The sequence below is a fragment of the Abramis brama genome (assembly GCF_963993115.1).
Source record: "Abramis brama genome assembly, chromosome: 12".
Lineage (NCBI taxonomy): Eukaryota > Metazoa > Chordata > Actinopteri > Cypriniformes > Leuciscidae > Abramis > Abramis brama.
The window spans coordinates 3,224,566-3,248,158 of NC_139974.1; the positions used below are offsets into that span (position 1 = coordinate 3,224,566).

At 38.1% G+C, this 23,593-nt stretch overlaps 2 protein-coding genes across 3 annotated transcripts in view; one reads left to right on the forward strand and one right to left on the reverse strand.

Annotated features, from left to right (window-relative positions):
* LOC311093928 (uncharacterized protein) overlaps positions 1-23,593 on the forward strand; it is a 773,523-nt gene that overhangs the window by 695,004 nt on the left and 54,926 nt on the right. The gene's annotated exons all lie outside the window — the stretch shown is intronic.
* Positions 937-7,384, reverse strand: LOC311093958 (Fc receptor-like protein 5). 2 transcript variants are annotated; one of them, XM_084131661.1, is made up of 8 exons: positions 6,743-7,384; positions 5,999-6,034; positions 5,138-5,413; positions 4,937-5,065; positions 4,246-4,407; positions 3,881-4,162; positions 1,517-1,759; positions 937-1,407 (listed from the first exon to the last, which is right to left on the reverse strand). In XM_084131661.1, the coding sequence occupies exons 1-8, from the start codon at positions 6,771-6,773 to the stop codon at positions 1,277-1,279; spliced, it is 1,290 nt and encodes a 429-aa protein (XP_083987787.1). In that variant the 5' UTR covers positions 6,774-7,384; the 3' UTR covers positions 937-1,276. The 2 variants fall into 2 exon arrangements, with proteins under 2 accessions (XP_083987787.1, XP_083987786.1); XM_084131660.1 differs by having other exon boundaries at positions 937-1,422; positions 6,743-7,381.

The window sequence follows — 23,593 nt, forward strand, 5'->3', positions numbered from 1 at the left end:
TCATTGGCTTTGGATAGAAAAAAAAATGCATGTTCAGGAATTGATTAAAATGTGAGAGATTCTTTTTATCTGCATATGCTAACTGTAATAATTAATGCAGATGACATAGGTCATAGTTATTTTGATCTGATTGTACAAGTAACACACTGCAAGAATTAACAACAAACAGCTCTCAAACATTTTTTTTTCAGCAATAGTTCTTTATTTTTAAAGGGGTGGTTGATTATGATTTGACTTTTCTAACTTTAGTTAGTGTGTAATGTTGCTGTTTGAGCATAAACAACATCTGCAAAGTTACGACGCTCAAAGTTCAAAGCAAAGGGAGATATTTGCTCTTAAAGAAATCGCTTTTTAAGGACTACAACAAACGGCTGGTAGAGACTACACCACATTCCTCCCGGGTTAGTGACATGACCAACCCTAAAATTTGCATAAACCCCGCCCCCTGAACACGATTTATAGATTATCATGACAGAATATGCTAATTAAAGACTAGAAGATAGTTAACTCCACATCAGCTTCATAAATTCATCAACTAACCATTCAGAAATCTCCTGTTGCTTCTACATGTTGTCACTTCTTGAGTCTCTCCATCATTGTCTGACTCCGGTTTGAACATAAAAGGCTAAAAGTTTTAGAAATTTTCAGTGCATGTGTGTGTGAGTGCAAGCTGTTGAAGCTCCGCCCCCTGTGCCGGGAGCAGCAGCTCATTTGCATTTAAAGCAACAGACACAAACCGGTGCGTTTTTCCTCACCCTCAAAAACTGACAATTTTAACATGCTATATAAAATATCTGTGGGGTATTTTGAGCTAAAACTTCACACACACACTCTGGGGACATCAGAAACTTATTTTACATCTTGTGAAAAGGGCATTACCACCCCTTTAAAGAAGAAACATGAAAAGTTAAACATGATGTTGTCACTAGAACACAGTTTTAGTGTGTTTTTTTTTACAGTAAGCACGCTCTGCCCAAGATTGTGAATGAGATATTGAGGGATTCCAGGAAGCATGGAAGTTTTCTTGGTTTAAAATCAGATAGAAGTTTCTTCTTCTTCAACAGATATAACTGTTAAATACACACAAAATATTTTACTTAAGCTAGGTTTGTTCATCTTTCACTGTATTGGTTTCTCAACAAAGGTATGCTAAAGGACAGATTCAAATGAATTGATTTGTATTGTCACAATACCTCCAGATAGCAAGCAAAAGATAGCTGTCACAATTGGCCAATTAAATATGGGTAGCCTAATGTTGATTATGATTTCTAATAAATCACTCAGGTGTTTTTCCTCTCATTTTGCAGCATTTGTAAATCAGTACGACTGTCACTATCAGATATGGACAAGCTGCCAGTGCAGAACTGAGTATGTGGAGGACAGAGATCTGAGAGTCTGAATGAGACCCTGAAGAATGAGACCCTGAAAAAGAGACACACAAACACTTTATCATGCACTATATCTGAACGAGGGCATATGAAGAAATAAATCAGCTCACAGTTTCATTGACTCTCACCTCTGACTGAGATCCAGCTCTTGGGAGACTCTCCTGTCTTTGGGTGTTTGCAGGAGTAGAAACCCTCATGTGACTTTGAGACAGTAGGGATGATCATCTCTGTAGTTTGATTCTGGATGAGTGATCCATCTTTATAGAAATCAGCTCTGAGTTTTGGTGGGCTTATATACGGATAAAAACAGCGTAGAGTCAGATTATCTCCTTCAGTCACAGGATGAACAGGACTCTCCAGAATCACACCAACTACAGAAACACAGGAGACATGCAATGTTTGCAAATAGTCAGAAGAGCTGATTGCGTTGGGAAGCTTTCACTGTTTTGCTGACAACACTCACCTGTATTTCCAAACGGTTACATTGTCTTCTAAAGTTAAGCACTTGGGTGTTATGTTTGATAGCAATCTTTCTTTTGATAATCCCATTGTCAGTGTTAACAGTCTTTTTTTCACCTAGAAATGTTGCCAAACTATGGCATATACTGTCTAATGGTGAAAAACGAATTAATTAGTTCATGATCTCAATACTAGATTATGATAATGCTTGGATAGATGTCACGCAGGCTCTAGGAGCTCCCTTACTAAATCCTAGAAATTTGATCAAATCAGCCCCATTTTAACATCTCTAAATTTGATTTAGACTAAAATTGAATTAGACTGAACGATAATTTTTTTTAATGAAATCTAAAAAAACTTTGGTTTATTTTTTCAGTTTGTTGATATTTTACAGACTCAAAGACTCGTATAGACCACTGGGGGTGGAGTATATGCTTTGCGCTCAAGTGCACGCATAAATCTTGCCGCAAAGCACTGGCAAAAGTAGCCTTGAATGTGTCAGGAAAAAATAGCAAAGAGACATTTTAATTGTTTAATAATAATAATATTGTTTATTAATAAAGTAGTGAGTGGTGGCTGCAAAGATGAAGTTGACGTTGCTGACTCGTCATCTCCACAGTATAGTGAACGTGTGCATGCCTATAGAGAGAAATGCACCTTTCATTTGGATTACATAATCAGAGAGTATTTGTTTTCGATTCAGATTGGTTAATTTAAAAGTAGCCATTTCAAGCTTTCTATATGCCTATGTCTCATGTCTGTGAGGCAAGTAGCCTATACGCAGAGTTTGTGACGCTCCAGTTCTTCTTGTAGTCGAAGACAGAGCAACTTTGTGCTCTCAGTTTAATCTTTTCACTGTCAAGTGCTTCATTTGTTGTGTTGTTTGTCTTGGCAACAGTTATCTTGTCGCAAATATTTAACCTCGCGCTGTTGGCATCGAGTCTAGTGAAATGTAGCCACACTTTTGATCTTTTCCACATCTACATCAATGGGGGTTGGGGCGCTTACACGGTGTCCTAACCAGTCGCGATGCGATAAGATTCCAGCAACAAATTCTAGACAAAAAGTGTCTGTCCACACTGGACTGAAGATGCATCAAAATCAATCAAATCCCAAAGCTAATCAGAACAGCGTGTGGGCGGAGTCTCGCGGCGAGTGCACAGCACCAGAGAGTGATCTCGATGGCACTCACAAGAAAATAGATAAGTAGGCTACATAATCAAATTCAAAAATATTACACCATTTAAACTATGAAACATTTGAACGTTCCTGTTTCCATTTGTTTAATTTCAAGATCTGAGGTGAATTATCCATTGCTGTTGTTACAGCTACAAAGCTGGAGCACTAAATGATATTCAAAGTCACATTGCATGCTTTTAACATTAAATAAAGCACATAAACAGTAGCCTACCATTATCATTGCCACACTTTGTCTATGTTGTTCCAGCCGCGATGTTGCAGAAAAATAGAAACTGTTTCTAAAATAGAATCGTCACGTGTCGCCATCGCGGCTGGTTAGGACAAACACTATTAAAATGGAAAAGATACCTTTTATTGCGTGTCGTGTGTAGTTAGGACATGGTGTTACACACCAGTCTCATGTGTGAGCCACGTCTCTGAGCGTAACCGCCATAAAATAGTGTTTTCCCTTGATGCCTCACAATGGTTCTGGCCACAGGCAATCAATGCTGCATGCTTATGGCTCACTGACTTACCCCTTAGGTAATGAAATTTGGTACTGAATGACAATACATTTTTTAATACTCAATGGTATTGAGGCAATTTGGTCAGTGCCTAAAAAGTATCGAGCCCTAATATTGACTGTATAACAACATTTATTATTATAATAGATTTACAGTGTAATCGTAATAAATTACGTCAATACACAGTTATTTTTACATATAGGCCTAGTTATTTTAGACAAACCTTCAAAAAGGTTGAAGATCCCTGATCTAATGCTTCCTGCACCAATCTGCGTATGCATTGTTTGTAACATACCAGTGAAATGAACAAATATGGAAATAAAGACTCACTGTGTACAGTGATATTAACATGCTGATATGTCTCTCCAGATTCAGACTGACACCAGTAAACTCCAGTGTCTGATGGGACAGTGGATCTGATTTTACATGTAGATCCTGTTTGTGATCCCCAGCGTGATGATGAACAATCTTCCAGCCGTCCGCTGTCTGTGTATCTTCTCACTGTCCATCCGTCAGAGTTACTCTGGTCCTCACAGCTCAGAGCGAGAGAGACAGATGTGAAGTGTTGAGTTCTGCTGGGACTGATGATCAGAGACACTGGAGGAGAAACACCTGACAAGACAATTACAGCTAGAATTTGGAAGTGTTAAATTTGAGTTTCAAAACTCTCTTTTTCAAAAATGAAAAATACTCACCAGTGACCCACAGTGGTTGTGTGTTGCTGTAAACGGCTGTTTTATCTCTCTCTGCTCTGCACACATAAACTCCAGTGTGATTTAGATCAGCAGAACTGACCGTGTATTTTCCTCCAGCTCCTCTGCTGCTGTCTGAGAGGAGCTCATAATGATTCCCGATCCCTGTATGAAGTCAGAATGTTAGGATGTCATCTTAAAGGCACCAGATCTCTGGCACTATTGCAAGAGTTTGGGGTAGAATGTTATTGATGTAATCCTTAGTCAGGTTGATTAAGTCATATTGACTTGAATAAACCCAGTTATATCATGGTCTGGGTGAATACTCGATTCTGATTGGCTGCAGGGTGTCCATTAAAAAGTGTTAGAGGACACCTAGTAAAGGAGTTCTGGTGAAACTGACTGTTTACCGTTCGAGATTAATAAATAAATGCGCTGGCTACATCAGCTGTGAGTAACCATAGCAACAGGCAGTCAAAGTATCCGTTTACAATTTATCGTATCAAAACAAAACTGAATGGTTCTACGAGCTGAGCGGACTATAAATATCTCCGAAACCAAGTTATTGTTTGTAAAAACTTTAGATTTGATAAAAACTTCGCCGTCGTCCATTAATACCTGACAATGGACACCTCGTCGGGCATTAACCCTTACTTAATTTAGATGTTATCAGATGAAGCACATTATAACTGACCTGGGCCAGTTACAGTGAACCAGCTGAATGTCCAGCCTGTAGAGGAGCCGTTAACCTCACAGATCAGAGTCACTGGATCTCCTTCAGTCAACCACTTCTGAGGAGAAACACTTAAAACTGCTCTGGGAACTGAAATAGAGACATCACTCATTGATAACATGTGAAACTTGTGTCTGTTTATGAAGAGATGTTCAAACTCACCTGATACTGTCAGTGTAACTTCATCACTGTGATGTGATCTGTGTGATCCTTCAGTCTCTGTCCCATTACAGAAGTATTTACCTGCGTCAGACTCAGTAACAGAACTGAATGTGTGTTCCTGTCGTTCACTGAAAACACTGGCTGAACCGTCTTTATACCAGTTGTACCTCCAGCTAGTGACTCCTTCATCATCATATATGTCACATCTGAGAGTGACTGAGTCTCCTCTGAATACATGATGATCAGGTTTAATGGTCACTTTGGGTTTTGGTCTTTCTGTAAACCAATAACAATTCACAATGAAAACAATGTGCTTTTTTAATGTATAAATATGGTTTCCTGATTGCAAAATATACTTGCTGAATCAGGTTAGACTTTAGTGTTGTTCTCCATACCTACATGTTGCTATACAGCAGTTTTGTTGATGTTAAAAATGTTGACGTTAGATAAACTAGAATACTACTGTTTCTGACCAGTAGGTGTTGCTGTCACCAAACCAATGAGGACTAAATCTTCTTCTTTTTTCATAGTAAAAAAAGTGTTACAGAGATGCCTGCATTATGACTTACAGCTTTTTAATGTCACGTCAGCTTTGCTAGGCTGTAAACGGCGGCCATGAAAATCGACAGTGGTTGTGAAAAACAGTTCACACACATTAGACTTCAGAAACGGAAATCATCTGTTCTGTCTCAAGACTCCAGTAATATACAATATTTGTGAATAATAGACTGACAATGTTAAAAAGGCAACGTTGTTAGATAGACAATAAGGTGTATTTAGTCCTATAAATGTAACACTAATATTTTTCAGCTGGCTTGAAACAGTTAGTGTTGATGAAATGTATAAATCAAATATAATCACCTTCAGTGTGTCCAGAGTGGATGTTTGAAATCAGCACTAAAAAAAGAGAAAAACTTTTTTTCTCAAAGATCTTTTTCAGACATATTATAACAGTAGCCTATATGCTTGTGAAACACCATTATAAGCTCAAATGTTCTTATTTTTCGTGAGGCTTGTCTACTTTGTCCGTCTGTATGAGTGCAGATGATCAATTTATTTGATAGATTTTGCTATGCAGAGAAAACTGTTTGGGGAACTTCAAGCCAACATTCTGATCACAAACAGAGGAATGAAAATAAACTGCCTCTGTGTCTCATTCACATCAAATGCAAACACTTAATGCAATAAAACGGCTTATAACTGTATCTTACACTTAATGAATTAAACCTAAATTGCAAAACTGTTGATAAATATACTGCAATTTTGCAAGATTATATAAATATAAAACTGTTTTAACCAATGTATAAGCAACTGAATGTTGACATCATTGCCGAGATAAATGTATTTGCAATTACTGTCAACCACAGGACCAAACTGAAAGTAAATAAATTAAACAGAACACTGAAAAGATGCAAAAAAATTCAACATGAGAAAATTTTTTTAAAAAATTGTTGCATTGCGTCTAAATAACATCAGTCCATTTATTCTGGAAATACATTTGTAATCCAGTGCCTTAGTGAAATTTCATGTTGGATAAAGCTGTCTGTCATATTAAATATAATGTAATGTAAAATTCACTGACATACAGAGAAAAAAAACACTCACAGAGCAGAAGAGGAAGTTGCCTGAACTCCATACCGACTGAATAATGACAGATGGTTGAAGACACAGACTGTTAAAACCTTTAGACACCAAAAGAGTTTCTACTGACGTTCTTTCATGTAATAATGGTACTGGCTTTAATAACAAATCCATGTAATTAAAAATAAAAGCAGAAAGTAGTGAAAACTGCTTGGTTAACAGAAACCACACCACGAGTATTGCATAATCTGCGGCAACAGAAGTAAAAGTTAAAAGTTGCCCAATTCTGCTGTGTGCCGTTCACAAAACTCTGAAAAACTCAAAACCCTTGCCTGAACTCATCTCATCTTCAACCAGATCTCTGATACTGGGTGATTTACAGTATGCCTGTACCTGTGAACTGTTTAATATTCATATACCAGAACCATAGTGTGTCCGTGAATTTAGTTAGAATAAAATTAAAGTTAGAATATTATGCCCACTTTTATGAATGTCTAATAGAATTAGAAATGAGCAAACATTTTACAATCAGCATCTGTTGCTGAGCTGTTATGGGAACAGTGTGATCGTAGTGAACCGCACACAAATAACACCTGTGGGAAATGCAACAGAAAGCACTGGATAAACTTCACATAACTAAATTAATAACATAATTATCTGACTACTATAATTCCTAAGGTCTGAGATCTCATTTCTGCATTCTTCAATGTTCCAGTCCTTCATTATTTCTGAATAGCCTTATTATATATATATAAACTCCTATTTGTATTCCAGATAATCATTGGAATTAAGAGATTAAAACCTTCATGAATGAGTAAGACATCACTTCTGCAAGCACATAAGTTAACCATTCTATAAATAAATGTCTTGTTCTTTGTTGTCTATGTAGCGCCCCCTAGTGCTAACCAATACCAGAACAACTAACATCTATCTAGGTCCGGGGTGTGGTCTGCCTTGAGTGACTCACAAAAGAGTTAGTATTGAGTTGAACAGTTGACAGTTTTATTGCATCAGGGAACAAAACAATGATCACAGTACTATAATGTACCAAGAATGAAAATAAAATAAAACAAAAATAGAGCTCTTTCAGTAATAAAAGAAAAAGAAAATGTCCGTGTGAGCTGACACTTCAGCTCAATGCTCCTTTAAGATGAGGAGTATGTAATTGAGTTCAGAGTTCAGTTCCTGGTCCTTTTGTGTGTGTGTGTGTGTGTATAAAGTTCAGTACTACTACCCGGGTAGAGTTAATAGCGTAAGTGTATTCTTATCTGTATCCTGTCTGAACGAAACTAGTCCGACGTCCTCGGTGGCTGGTCCCGCGGCTGGCCACACCGTTCTCACGACCATCCACCGTCACTCTGGGCTGGGCTCGCCATCTGTGATTCGTCTATTTCTCTCGTAGTGATCAAAATAACAAAAAAACCAGCCTACACAAGCAGTGTAAAGTAGTAAGTTATTCTGTTCTATTTCTCCATTTCCAACATGAGATCTCATTAACTTAATTCTGTCATTTAGTGCATTTTACAGCATATGACCAATGGCTAAAGACATACCTTGCTTACTGTAAAATGAATTACCACATGTAATGGCAACTGGTATTTAGCACTAAATACATATGAACTTCTATACATCACAATTTGCACTTAACATTGACAAATTAATTATTTATCACCACATTTATATGTAACATCCTTTTTCCTTAGCTGCTTTTAGGGTAACACACATCTTAATATTAACGCTTTTCAACATGAATTGAATTAAATTATCAGTGCTAACACATTTAACATTGTAATAAACCAAATCAAACACTGTAGTTGGCTACAAATAATTAGTGTGCCATTAGTATTTATCTCCATTAACTAAATGTTTTAATACCAACAAAAATGAATGTATTGCACTTTAGTTTCAAACACTTCAACCAAGCTATAAATCCTCCTTAATACAATGCAAACTATTAGCTTGGCACTTAGCCATCAATGATTAAAGGGGTCATGACATGAGAAACCAAATTTGCCTTGATCTTTTGGTATATAAGAGGTCTTTGTACCATTAAAATGTCCTGCAAGTTTCATAGCTTAAAGTGTAAGTTGCAGGTTAACCACCACAGTCAATTAATGTGTAAATTAAAGTGCTCTATATGAATATATTTAATTATTTCTGTCTTAAAATGCGTTAAAATAACATTTATTGGAGTTTCTTCAAAGGTAGCGTGTTTTTTCAGTAACTGGTGATGATGTCATAAGAGGAACTCGCAACCCATACTCTGCTAGATTCCTACTGTATTACGGCTATTTGGAGAACGACTGAGGATGTGGGAAACCATCAAATTCTTTATGGACCACAGCCCTACAATTTTTAACTGGTCAGGCGTGAGAGAGGGGACCCATGGCACTCAAAGAGTTATTAATGCTTGGGTTGGCCAGGTGTCCTGGTGAGTAGCTACGTTAGAGCTAGTCTAGGCTAGCCTGGTGCAAACTTAACCCGGATAATATAAGGGAACAAGCCAGTCTTTTAAAAAAATTCAAAGACATTATTAACTTACATGGTGTCAGTCCAAATCAGAGCTGTAGAGATGCACACACTGCACAGGCACCAATCACTAGTCTCATCGACGCCTCAAACGTCATGTAATACCCTTCCTCAATCCACGCTATTTCTCACGATTTAATTAGCGATGTTTATTGTCAGAAAAGAAAAAGAGAGATCGATGTGCCAATCACTGTGTTTGTGTGGGCTATGCCACCCAGTTGAATCAGCAGTGGAGAGTGTGTGCTGCCGTGAGGTGAACGCGTTTTGGAGTTTAGTGGAACAGCTCGACCTGCGACCGGCTGATCTGACGTGCCTGAACCCGGTGCCTCAACCCGTTTGTTTTGCGAATAGCTTATTCTCATTTCAGGCAGGATCACGGCCCCCTTGAAGTCAGCACACACGAGTATGTTTACAGTTGAGTTATTTTATCCATAATTTTTTTTATCAAATAAAACATACAACCAACTTTTCTGTAGTTATGTAAGGCATCTATAGCTATGACTGTGCCGGTAACTCTACTAGTGAGTTCCTCTTATGACGTCACGCCCCATCTAGTGGAAGGGAGCGGGTGCGGTTAAAACCACTGTTAAAAGTGCCAACTTTTCATATTATAATCAGCATTTTGGTATAAAAAACAATGGTGGGCGGTTCTTATCTTTATGTTTAATAAACACATTGCATTATCTTCGTGAAAAATTGAACCTGCAATTTACACTTTAAGACGTCCTCCCCATTATAAATGAATCATTTATTTAATCAACAAGCTCTAAATACAGCTCGTTCTGGATCCACGGTACGAAGTGACGTAGCAGTCGTTTGCATATGACCGCCTCCAGCGTAGACAACTACGCTTCAAGCGCAAGATAACTACCTCATTTCATCATCGCATCTGTCACGCGCTTCACATGTGTTCAGTCGACATGCAGCGAGTGGGTCTGTTTACAAGAAGATTGCGATGTCACGCAGATGTGCTGTTCCTGGCTGTGGACAAACAACATGTTTGAATAATATACGCTGCTGATGTGCTGAAAGATCCAGACGTCAGGGGAAGATGGATGCAGTGACGTCCCAGTCACGGCAGTGTTCATTTAAGCGTGTGTTCTCCACATTTCAAGGATGAGTGACAGTTGAGAACAATCGCAGTTTGATGCTGGCTTTGCCAGAAAACTTTTGTACAAGATAAGGCCGTGTGGACTATTCTGGGCTCAACAACGACGACGCAAACTGTAAGTAATGTAGGCTATTTAAAACTTTTTTAAAACGTTAATTGCAGTTTAATTCATTATGAATAATCACCGTGTTTTTACTTAGTTTAGCCTACCTATTGTTTCCATGACCGTCATGTTCATGCCCCGTAGGCTATTAAAAGATGTAGGCTGTCAAACTGACAAAATAGTTTCACACTTTCTATGTGGACGGGCTGATGCATTCTTAGTTGTGTTGATGGTTCATTTCCTCTGATTCCGACTCAAACATCATCGCAATCGCCATCGCCTCGCACGCATCACCCGTTACTATGGTAACGGTAAACACAGCTCTGCAAAATCCGCACGTTTTGACAAGGAGGCGTTAACAATTGATGCATAGGCACTGACGTTATCCAATCATAACAGTGGGCGTTAACACTGAACTCTTAAAGAGGAAACACCCCCAAAACAGACTGTTTGAATCAGAGGATGAGAAACAGGGTGGGAAAAGGTCATAAATCACTCAATTTTAAACGTTTTTTGTCCAAAAAACTATAGTAATACTATAATTGCACCTAAGGGAACATAATAAAAGAAAAGAAAAAAACATGCCATGACCCCTTTAATTGTTAGCGATTAGCTAGCGATCTTTTGAGAGCATAAATACAATGATACAATATGCACCAAAGTACACTGAAACATTAGACAACAGTCTTATAACCCCGATTGTTTTTTTATGTTAAGTATCTGAACTTTACAGTGATTTTTTCTGCTCACTGAGGTTAGCAACAGGCTAGCAAAAGAAATGTTTAAACTCACCGGAGTTTCAAACAGCAACAACTCGACTGAGGCTGCTCCTCTCGTGCTCACAGTTGATGCTCTACTAATAAAGGAGCTTATCAGTGTATACGTGTATATAATCAAAGTTTCACACTATTATGTTGCGTTACATACCAGCAATTGTTCACAGCTTACACGCGGTTTCAGGAAGAGATCTACCAAAACATGAAAACTGCGCGTAGCACTCTCTACCAATCCTGATACAGTCTGTTTATGACGCTCTAATGTATTGCACTCTCTGGTGGGGAAAACATAGAACTACACCTCTAAACAACATGGTTTTAGTAGCCCTATGTTTCATATGGGTTACATCTACATTTGCATTTCTAGCATTAGTATTAAAGGTGTCATGAACTGTTCTCTGAGGCCCACTTATAGCAAGATTATAGAAATATTTTTTTAATGAAAAACATAATTATTTAGAAGTAATAGGTTATTTTCTATCCTGTTTTTACTCTCTCTTTGAAACACTCTGTTTTGGTGGATGTGGCCTAAAAAAGGACACCCAGAAATTATTTTTATACATTAAAAAAAAAAAACTCACAAAATGATATGATCACACTTCCTTTTCCTTAGGTTTCTATAGAACTGAGGAGGAATTGAGAGGAATGATATGTCTTTGTAGTTTTTTAAATATGCTTATATATATTAATTATCTTAACCTGATTGCGTAATATTTGAATGGTTGTTGCATTACTATTTTTACACTTCTATCGTTTATCACTATCACATTTGAATCTGTTACCACACCTCTTACAGCATGAACTTCTTGGAAGTTATGACATCCAAAAAGTCAAAAAAAAAAACATTCATGTTTTTTTAACATTACTGAGGTGTGAAGCAGGGCGCGAGTGCTAATGAGAGACAGATCTCAGCGCCACACACAAGTCTCACAGATATAAAGAAGACATTTCATTCTACCGAACTAACCGCAAGTGCTGAATTACTCACTCTCACAGGTCCGTTTATTTGACATATTAAACTTGTGAGGTAACACAGCGCTGTTTCACTTGGTCTAACGTTACACTAAATAGCATATGAGTGTGTTGAAAGTTCTAATGTTATTGTGTTAGTTTGTCTGTATGAGACTAGCAGTAAGCTAGCAGTAATCATTTGTTGAGCTATATAGCATTGATTAGTTTTATGTACATTTTGCTCACCTGTCTAATAAAGTATGCAAGAGCGGCGTCTCTGTCAAGTCGAAGTTAGTCGTGGACGCTAGCTCTCGGCATCTCGAAAACGCTGATATTGATCCTCGTTTTAGTTCTTGTGTCCCAAAGTCTGCTTGCCATGGCCATAATGTTTGAACGAAACAACAACAGCGTGAGCGCGCCGCTAGACGTAACGCAGTTGTCCACGTCTGTCGCCAACTATGGCAGTACAAGCGGAAACCAGGGATAACGCGGATATTACTTCATTGACTGGCGACAATGACCAGGGACGAGCCATTACTTACAATTGGAATTTCTCTGAAATGAAAAATCTTTGGGAACGTTTGGGATATTGTAAGTACACAACTGCAGGAAATATATCACACTATGCAAGTGATTTTTGGATATTTTATTACAAAAATCTTACATATTGTACCTTTAAACTTAATGAACATACATACATACATACATATATATATATATAAGATTTTCGAATAATGCAAAGGAAACAAGTTTATGTTTATTTTTAAACAACACAATACTAATGTTTTAACTTTAAGAGTTCAGAAATTAATATTTGGTGGAATAGCCCTGATTTCCAATCATAGATTCCGTGCGTCTTGGCAAGTTCCCTATCAGTCGGTCACATTACTGTTGGGCGATTGTTGATGCCTTGTGACCATCCATCTTACTCTTGATCATTCCAGAGGTTTTCAGGGGTTCAGGTCTGGATGTTGTGATGGCCATGACAGGGTCTTGATCTGATGGTCCTCAATCCACACTTTGATTGGCATGGCTGTGTGGATTGGAGCATTGTCCTGCGGGATAAAAACAATCCTTCGAGTTGGGGAACATTATCAGAGCATAAGCATTGTCAGAGATAAACGAAAGTCTTGCGGGTTTGGAATGACATGAGGGTGAGTAAATTATGACATAATTTTCATTTTTGGGTGAACTATCCCTTTAGCTATATGGTTCTCCTCTTCTAGGCCTCTCACAGAGCATGTGGTGGTTGTGGCGCAATGGATAAGACACATGCCTTTGGTGTGAGAGACCCGGGTTCGAATCCACTGTGAGACACCAATGTGTCCCTGAGCAAGACACTTAACCCCTAGTTGCTCCAGAGGCGTGCGACCTCTGACATATATAGCAATTGTAAGTCGCTTTGGATAAAAGCGTCAGCTAAATGTAAATGTAAATGTGCGAAAGGTCAATAACCTGAATGAAAACAGGAAGCAGTTTTGTTCTTGAGTAAACAGCAAATACACAACCATACTGTATACTGTGCCGTGCTAATGTCCAGTCTTGTCAAATGGATACAGCCAGTGCTTATAAATAAGGCAAGCATCACTGTAACTATTGCTCATTCTTATGGATTTCAATAATATATTAGTATTAAACTTTGGCCCACGTCGTTTGTGCTATTGACATGAATGATATCTCAAATAATCCAGCTTGTTAAGGGAAGATGTACTAATATTGTTCTTATCTATTAGACTTACAAACTGCACCTGATGGACGATAAAGCAGGCACAAAATATGCCAAAGATTACAAGCAACCAAAGTCATATTTACAGACCAGAACATCATAGAGACTAGCAACCACCTAGAAATAACCAAGAACACCATAGCAAGCACTGAAGACCACTCAAACACCACATAGAAATTCCCTAACATAATTTATAACCTCAAGTACCACTCACTTTATTCATAAGATCTAAACTATGGTTACTGTGGATGTTTACACCAGCAACTGTGACAATATGTACTTAGTAAAATGTGAAGGATTCATCAAAATATCATAATCTGGGGTCATCTATACAGAGAGAAGCATCATGTTGGGTGTGTTCGTCACGTACTCATCTGCTTTCAGACATCACGCCTCCAACGCAGTGTGAAGCGGTGACACATGCCCTATTGGACTTGTGGCTGTTGGGGAGTTCCTGGTTAAAATTAAACCGTATAAGCACTCGAGATGAAAGTAGAGATGAAAGTGCATGAGGAGCTGCTAAGGAAGAGCTCACTGACAGAACACTGTGTGCTGATTATTAATCACTGATGGTGTAGCATTTACTCGATCACCATCAACAAGCAACCATTACTGTTGCATAACATTTTGTTGAAAGGGGCCAATATTTATTAAAACCAATTCTCATCAAAGTCTCACCAAGTTTATAAGTTTTAAACTATTTTTGTGTTGATTCAGAAATAATAACTACAATAGGCTCTATGCACAATCGCTTCCACGTTTTGTCTCAGCCCGCCCAGTTGTATCCGGTGCTGCGTCGGAAGCCGTTTTTGCATTAGGTGGAGATAATGGCAAATTACACTCGCTGTTTACAAGAACTTCCAGCGGTTAACATGAATGATGTTAACAATATTGTGAGGCAGTTAGCTGTCACACCTAAGAGTAAGAAAGAGAAGTTCTTTAAATTATACATTTCGAGCTACATCGACAACTTTGAGGGTGAGTATTCTCTCATATCGCGCAAAATCCGACTAGCGAATCAGTTTCTAAAATCGTTGTCTCCGTTTCTGAGAAAATAAATTTTATTAAAGTTTTGCCACTATACACTATATAGAACGCGCTATGCGGAAGTAAAGACGCTGGCTGAGATCCTACCGGAAATACGTCAGCAGCGTTCGTGTATAGAGCCTATTATACAGAATGAAGTGTACATTTTATTTGCTACAACTAATGTTTAGCTATTAATATTAATACACAATTGTTATTACCATATACTCAATCTGCAGGTTTCAGGAACATCAGCGTGAAATCAGCCAATCACAGCGATGTGTAGGCACTGCCTCCTCTTACAGGACTTTTCAGTATTTTACCATTACAGTTTCATTTTAATCTGACCTTTAAAAAATGAAAAAGTACGCACATATCTGTCACAGTTATGTTCAGTTTGCTTTAGTATTCATGGACTTTTTATGTATTCCCTAGTTTTCTGTCTTCCTTTGTTCACTTTCCCACTCCTCCTTTGTGGTCACCATCATTATGAGTTTGTTTGGTTCAGCTGTGTTTAATTAATTAGCCTTGTTTGGATGTGTACTTAATTTCCTCCTTTTCCTCAGATCAGTGTCCAGTGTTTATTTTGTGAACCCTTATGTTGTGTTTTAACTTTCTTCATTTGCTTGTCTTCAGTCTGTGCTACAGCCTTGTGACAATATCTTTTGCATTTTATAATAATAAATTATACTCATAGCACTACAATACAAGAAGAAAATTTAACAGACTGTATGTCAGCCCCAACAGGTGTGGGGTTGTCACCTTTGACCCCCACTTCCGGATTGTTTGTCTTATGACACCATTTATTGTGCGATAAGGAAGTGATGCTGAATTGTTTTTCGATGCTTCATTTCGTCTCTATTGGTTCACACCTACAGTGCAGGCCAAAAGTTTGGACACATTACTATTTTTTATGTTTTTGAAAGAAGTTTCTTCTGCTCATCAAGCCTGCATTTATTTGATCAAAAATACAGAAAAAAGTGTAATATTGTGAAATATTATTACAATTTAAAATAATTGGTTTTCAATTTATTATACTTTAAATTATCATTTATTTCTGTGATGCAAAGCTGAATTTTCAGGATCACTGCTGTCAGTGTGTAGGACAAGAGCAGAATAAGAGGAAGAGCTGTGAGTTTCAGTAGTACAAGATAAACATGTATACGAGAACACTGAGCAGAACTGGATTTGATACTTGAAATGGCAGCAGTACAATAACAGAGGTTTTCCTCTGAATAATGTTTGAGGCTCAGTTGATGTTCCTCCAGATGTTCCTGAAGATGAAGAGACTCTGTTCAGAGTCGAGCTGAAGGACAGAATCAGTCTGAACTGCAACATGACACACAGATATGAGATCGCCTGGTTTCATCAGTATTCTCCACAACTAACCCGACTAATATCTGCAGAAACCAGCAATACAACCCTAACCCTAACCCTAACCCGGAAGAAAACTTCTAGTTACGCACAATCTCAGCAGAAGTCGTCTGAGAGTCGCTGCAGATACAGAGATCACTGCAGTCACGCGAGTTATTACTGGAGGAACAGAGGCAGACTCAGGACTTTATTTCTCATTTATCTTCACAACTTCTTCAATGTTAAATTATTTTACTTTTGCTCAATATATCAGTACATCACTCACAAATATGTTATATGCCAATAGACGAACCATTTTTGGTTCCTTAAAGAACCTTTCAGTGATCAGATCTTATTTTCTTAGTGTGAAGAACATTTTTATAATCTAAAGAACCTTTTTCCACTATAATGAACCTTTTGTGGAACGGAAAGATTTGATGGATCATGAAGAGCCTTCATCTTCATCTTTGAGCTCCAGACACGAGTTATTCCTCAGATCATGTGTTGTTGAGGAGAGGTTTGCTGCTATAATAATACTGAAACTATAATATTCTGAGTCTTAATGAACTTCTCTTTGTGTTTGATAAAGTGATCACACGTGTAAAATATTTTCAGATTAGCAGAGAAATATAACTCTATCACAGAGCCGCCAGAAGAAGTGGAGATCACAGGCGAGAGTCGATGTTATTCTTCATTGTGTTTCATTTTCTCACGACTCTAGGTCTAGTTCAGCAATATAAGTTATCAAAGCAAAGCCAAAAAGTTCATTGGTCTGTACAATCATAAGTCATTTTTGTTTCGGCAAAGAACCTTTCAGTGAACAGATCTTAGAAGAACCATTTTTTCTAGAACATTTTAATGATCAAAAAACACATTTCCATTATAAAGAACCTTTTTTATGACTCTTCATGGAACCATTAATGCCAATAAATAACCTTTATATATAAATATATATATATATATATATATATATATATAACAAATATTTATTGTAATATCATGGAGTATGACAAGAAAATAAGAGTGTATCTTCTTAGATTTGTTCAAATGATGGCCAGATCTCACACTTCTGTTGAAAGCTCAACCAATCATAATCATTTGTGGTTAATATTCAGTAAAATAGCAATGCTTCTGTTTCTGCCACTGTCTTTAATGCAGTATTTATTAATCCAATATCAATAAACAATATTCAAACTTAAGAGTTTAAAGGTGGGGTATGTGATTCTCTTTTTTGTCCATTTTTTCAAAATCACTTGGAATCCTATTCCTAACCCACTTACAGCCACTGAGTTAGAAGCACTGAAATGAAAATGAAGCAATTTAATCATCTGTGGAACGGGCAGGACTCGAAAAACTCCAGCCAATCATTTCCAAGACCACCTAGAATCATTGGACAGTAAGTTCGTCAATCAAACGGTCGTACCATACCCCCCTCCCCCCATCCAGTCAGGGCCAGCGTTGGAAGAAAGAAGGTAGGACCATTTGAGTTGTGTATTTTCAAAATCTGCCGGCCGTTTTGCAAATCCCATACCCTACCTTTAAGTAGCATGTTTTATGCAACTGACATTTTTTATATCAATAAGAAAAGCAAGAGTCAAGTTCTGTCACAGCCAAAACAAACGAACACATGCTTGAATATCATAGACCTTTTGTTAGAAATCTTTAGACATTATATATTTAGGAGCATTAATATGTACATATACGCTGAGTCTAAGGAAAATATGAATGCCATCTATTTTATAGCACATAAAGCTCGGCTATAAATAAAAATGTGTTCAATGTTAAATGTGTTGTTGAGAGTTTGATGAAATAAACGGGTCTCCTCAGTCCTCTATACTGGAGTGCAGTTCAGATGATGTCTGTAACATATTATATATGATATACATATATGAGGTTATGAGGACATCTAGTGGTCATCTGATATAATGATGTGATAATGACATCCAGTTTTGGTTACTGAAGTCAGTTAAAATAAAGTTACGTGATGGAGCAGGAGCTTGTGTTCGTCTGTCCATCTAAAGAACAGAACATGGTGTCAGAATAAAACTGATATAAACGCAGGAAAAGAGGATGGCACAGTTACAGCAACCACCGCCATTGATTCTGCAAGGAAATCTTTCGGAAAATTGGAAGAACTGGATACAGAGGTTCGAACTTTTCTCGCTAGCTAGCGGAGTAGCAGAGAAGTCTGAGACGGTGCAGTGTGCTACATTTCTGCACGTGCCGGGGGAAGAGGCCATAAAAGTATGTAATACATTTGAGTTCTCAGAAGAGGAGAGAAATAAAATACAAGTACTAAAAGACAAGTTTAAAAATTACTGTGAGCCTCGAAAAAACCTACCGTACATCAGACATGTGTTCTTCACGAGATCGCAAGGGCCTGCAGAAACAATCGACATGTACGTCACTGATCTGAAAAGCAGAGCAAAAGACTGTGAGTTTGGTGATCTGCACGGTTCATTAATTCATGATAGGATTGTATGTGGCATAAGAGAGGATCAGCTAAAAGGCAGACTTCTAAGAGAAACGGATCTCACTTTGGAGAAGGCCATAGACATTTGCAGGGCAGGCGAGATCACGTCGAGTCAGATGAAAGCACTCAATGATGAAGTAAATGTACAGTTGAATCCATAAAGCCAAAGAAATGAGACATCAAATCAGAGCGTCAGTGATGAGAAAGGAATGCAGCAAATGCGGCAACAAGCACGAGTAGGCTACAGAAAATGCCCAGCCTATGGGAAAACATGTAAGTCTTGTCAGAAGAAAAATCATTTTGCAAAGATGTGTAATAACAAAGACCTGCAGAGTCAGAGTAAAATAATGCACGTGATTGAACAAGATGGTAACATGTTTATTGGTACAGTAACAGTGGAAAACGAAAGAAATGTAATGTCCATCAACTCAAGTAAGGAGGATGAACAATGGGTCGAGACAATCCAGATAAACAGGAATGATGTAAAAGTGACACTGGATACAGGAGCTGAATGCAATGTCATGTCAGAAAGAGTGTACAAGTTGCTAAACATAGCAGGGAGACTGCAGAGGTCAAGCTGCAAACTTGTTACATATTCTGGACACAAGATGGCACCATTGGGCAAGAAAGCACTGAATTGTGTGTGCAAAGGACAGAAATACAAAATCCTGTTTGAAATAATGAAGCATGATGCACCTGTCATTCTAGGACGATCTGCATGTCAAAAAGTGGGCATGATTAAAAGTGGACATTCTCAAGGATTTTGACGATCTATTTGAAGGATTAGGCTGTTTACCAGGAGAACACCACAGTTGTGCATGCGCCAAGAAGGATACCTGTAGCTCTGCGAGAGAAAGTGGTGGAAGAACTACAAAGAATGGAGCAGAAGGGGGTCATCGCAAAGCAAACTGAGCCAACTGAATGGGTCAACAGCGTGATAACTGTAGTTACATCGAAGAAAATGCGCATTTGTATGGATCCTAAAGATCTCAATCTGGCAATAAAAAGAGAGCATTATCCAATGCTGACAGTAGAAGATGTGGTCTCAAGAATGCCGAATGCAAAGTACTTTTCTGTGCTAGATGCGAATCAAGGGTTTTGGCAGATAAAGCTGGATCATGAAAGTTCAAAGCTTTGCACAATGAACACGCCGATTGGGCGATACCATTTTCTTAGGTTACCTTTCGGTATATCCTCAGCGTCAGAAGTCTTTCAGAGATCCATTGCACAAATGATAGAAGGACTGGAAGGTGTGGTAAATATCATCGATGACTTGCTGGTGTGGGGAGACTCCATTCAAGAGCATGATGAAAGGCTAATGAAGCTGCTGGAATGTGCAAGAAAAAAAACAATTTAAAGCTCAACAGGAACAAGTGCAAAATAAGAATGACAGAGATCAAGTACATAGGACACATACTGAGTGCTCAAGGAGTTAAGCCAGATGAAGAAAAGGTAAGGGCAGTGACTGAAATTCCACCACCACAAAACAAGCAAGAACTGCAAAGATTTCTTGGAGTAGTGCAATATCTGGCAAAGTTCATTCCCAATATGTCTGACATAAGTGCACCTTTGAGGAAGTTGCTGGAGAGAGAGACAGAGTGGCACTGGGAGGATGCTCAACAGCAAAGTTTTGAAAAACTGAAATATTTGGTTACTCAAAGTCCTACTTTGTAATTCTTTGATGTGAGCAAACCGGTCACATTGTCGGTAGATTCCAGTTCAGAAGGAATAGGAGCTGTGATTCTGCAAGAAGCAAGGCCAGTGGCTTATGGCTCGAGAGCTCTGAACGACTTGTCAGCGGAGATACGCACAAATTGAAAAGGAGTTGTTAGCCATAGTTTACGGATGTGAGAAATTTCACCAGTATGTGTACGGAAAGGAAATCACGGTTGAAAGTGATCACAAGCCATCAGAGAGTATATTTAAGAAGCCGCTGCATCAGGCTCCGATGAGATTACAAAGAATGCTTCTATGACTACAGAGATACAATCTGAAGGTGATGTACAAAACTGGGGCCGTATTCACAAAGAATTTTAAGGCTAAAAGTAGCTCCTAACTGGCGAATTTAGGAGCAACTCCTAAAAATAATCACTCGTAACTTTAGGACTCCTAATTTTTTTGACTAAGAGTAATTCACGAAGCATTTTAGCCCTAAAAGTAGCACCTAAGCCTGGGACAGCTTAAAAGAAGTCGAGAGGACTCCTAACTCACTAAGACCTTCACAAACCGCTTTTTGTGGCATTTCACGTTGCAATGTTTTGAAATGCGTATGCGGCGGCTACAGGAGCTTCCGATCGCGAGGGAACAATTTTGCATTGTAGGCATAACTAGGGATGCAATAACGCCACCAACAACAACCAAAACTAGGCTACTCATTGCATGTTAACTAATTGTAACGTTTCATTGTGAATCAAATTAAAATGTTCTTCTCTTTGCAAACGTAGGCAGAGGCATATAGTGACAGATTAATTCAATAATGTTGCAAAGATATTGCATCAATCCATGTTTCATTAGGCTACTAGGCTATTTGTTTTGCCTTACTCTTATTCATTTAGGCTATTTATTCAGTTATTCATCATCTTCCGTCCTTCGCACTACTTGTGTAGCGCACGCATTCTCAGACCTGTCACCTGTCACTCATCATCGTAGGGGAGGAGTTTGGAATCATTCCCGCGTTACAATCATCAGCCAATCAGGGTGGTCACTTCAGTCAAGCTCGTGCATGAGTAATGACGTCATCCATAGCAACGAAGACTCACTCTTAGTTTAGGAGTTGTCATTTTTCTTTACTAAGAGTAGGTCTGAAAGGCGTTGTGAATAACTTTTAAAGGGATACTCCACCGTTTTTTCATATTAAACTATGTTATTCCCTTAACTAAGACGAGTTGATACATACCTCTCTCGTCTCAGTGCGTGCACTAAATCGCTCTGTCTTGCGGCGAAACTTTGTTAGCCCAGTTCATTCAATATGTGCCAAGCAGAGAAGCTACAAAACACCTCCACGTTTTCCCTATTTAAATACAGTTACTCACGTAGTGTAACTCGACCTAGGACGGTGACACAAAACAAAACATTGCGCTATATAACTATATTGTATGGCGGAATACCATAGCAAGTGCTTGGAAGCACTTCGACTTCGGCGCAGTAATATCTTCACTAGCGGGGGCCGGTGAGAGGATTTTTCACGAGTGAAGATATTACTGCGCCGAAGTCGAAGTGCTTCCAAGCACTTGCTATGGTATTCCGCCATACAATATAGTATGTTAAATTTAAATATTAAATTTATTTTAAATTTATTCTCAACTTATTACTTTTTCTTGCCAAATTTTATATTCACAAGTGTAAGTTTTCAAAGAAAACTCCTTCCTTTTTCATTTTTAAGAAAGATTTTGATATATATTTGAACTCCTTGAGGAATTCTAAAAACTCTGCTGCTTGTAAGACTCTACGTTGGTGTCAATCATTTAAGCTAGCTTAATATTCTTTATGTTTATGTAATGTAACCCTCTTTTTTGTGTATTGTTTATATGTTCATTTATTGCTCATTCATGGTTGTTTTGTATTTGTTATTGCATAATAAATTTTTTTTTAAAAGTTGGTGTGCTACATTATGGTGCTGAGTTATAATGCTAAATATGGTGCCGATCTCGACAGCCCACTGTTACTTATCAACACTAGTAGTATTTAACCAAGTCTTATCTAAGTTTAAGGTCTTTATCTTTCATAGTTCTTATTTTTTGTCTTTATTAATGTTGTCAATTGTCTCACTAAATGCCAGGGGTCTTCGTAATAGTGTTAAGAGAAAAGCATTATTTGGTTAACAGGTACAAGTGACTGTAGTTTGTTCAATAATCAGAATGAAGGAAGAGGACAGGGTCGGCAGTGCTGGGTCTCTTTATTAATACTTTAAAAATAAAAAATGAAAAACAAAATGGCGCACAGAGCGCGTTCGCCTTGGGGAAGGCAAAAGTAAATAAACAGACAGGAACAATCGGGAAAACAGACGGCGTTGCTGCAGCGGTGTGGCATGGAGACCCAGAATTCTCTCTCCTCTCTCTGAACCCCGCGGCTTTTATCCGCTCTCTCCATGCCAGTTACTGGAATTAGACACAGGTGTTAATCATTCCCTCATTCCCAACTCACATCACTGATCTCCCAACAGTTCCTCCTTCACAGACCGCGCTAAACCACGCCCCCTCTGCCACAGTGACAAACACAATTATGTAGTGTAGTGTAATATATATAATATTCCCATGAGTTCTGCAAACATAAATCCATCATTATAAATGAAAAGGGCTCTAGGATGTATAGACATCTGTCCTTTTCTGCTACGAGTCTGGATTACTGTTTTCTGTAACACATTTCTGACATTAGGAGTTTCTATATCGCTTTTTTAAAGTAATTTTACAGGTTTCAACACAAAGTGTGCAGCGCAATTGGAATTATCAGTATTATAAAATAAAAAAAAACTTGGAAAAAATGTGCTTATTGTTCTTGCTCACGTTATCTAACTGCAAATAGGGTCTAGCTATCTATTATCCAACAATAGCTAAACATTAACTATAACTTCCTTCACCTGGCTAGATTCCAGAAATGTCAACTAATGCTTGAAAATGTAAAATAAACAAATAGAAATGCAGTAATTTCATCATCTTATTAGCAAGTGTGCTAGAGAAACACTTAAATAAATGGGGTTCAATGCTGGAACACGTTACTTTTTTATTGGAGTGTAACTCTGTTCTTCAACGGCTTTGGCCTGCATGTGAACTTTGAAATGAAATATGACACTTCTGAAGTCCACAAGTCCAGTACAGAAAATAAAACATA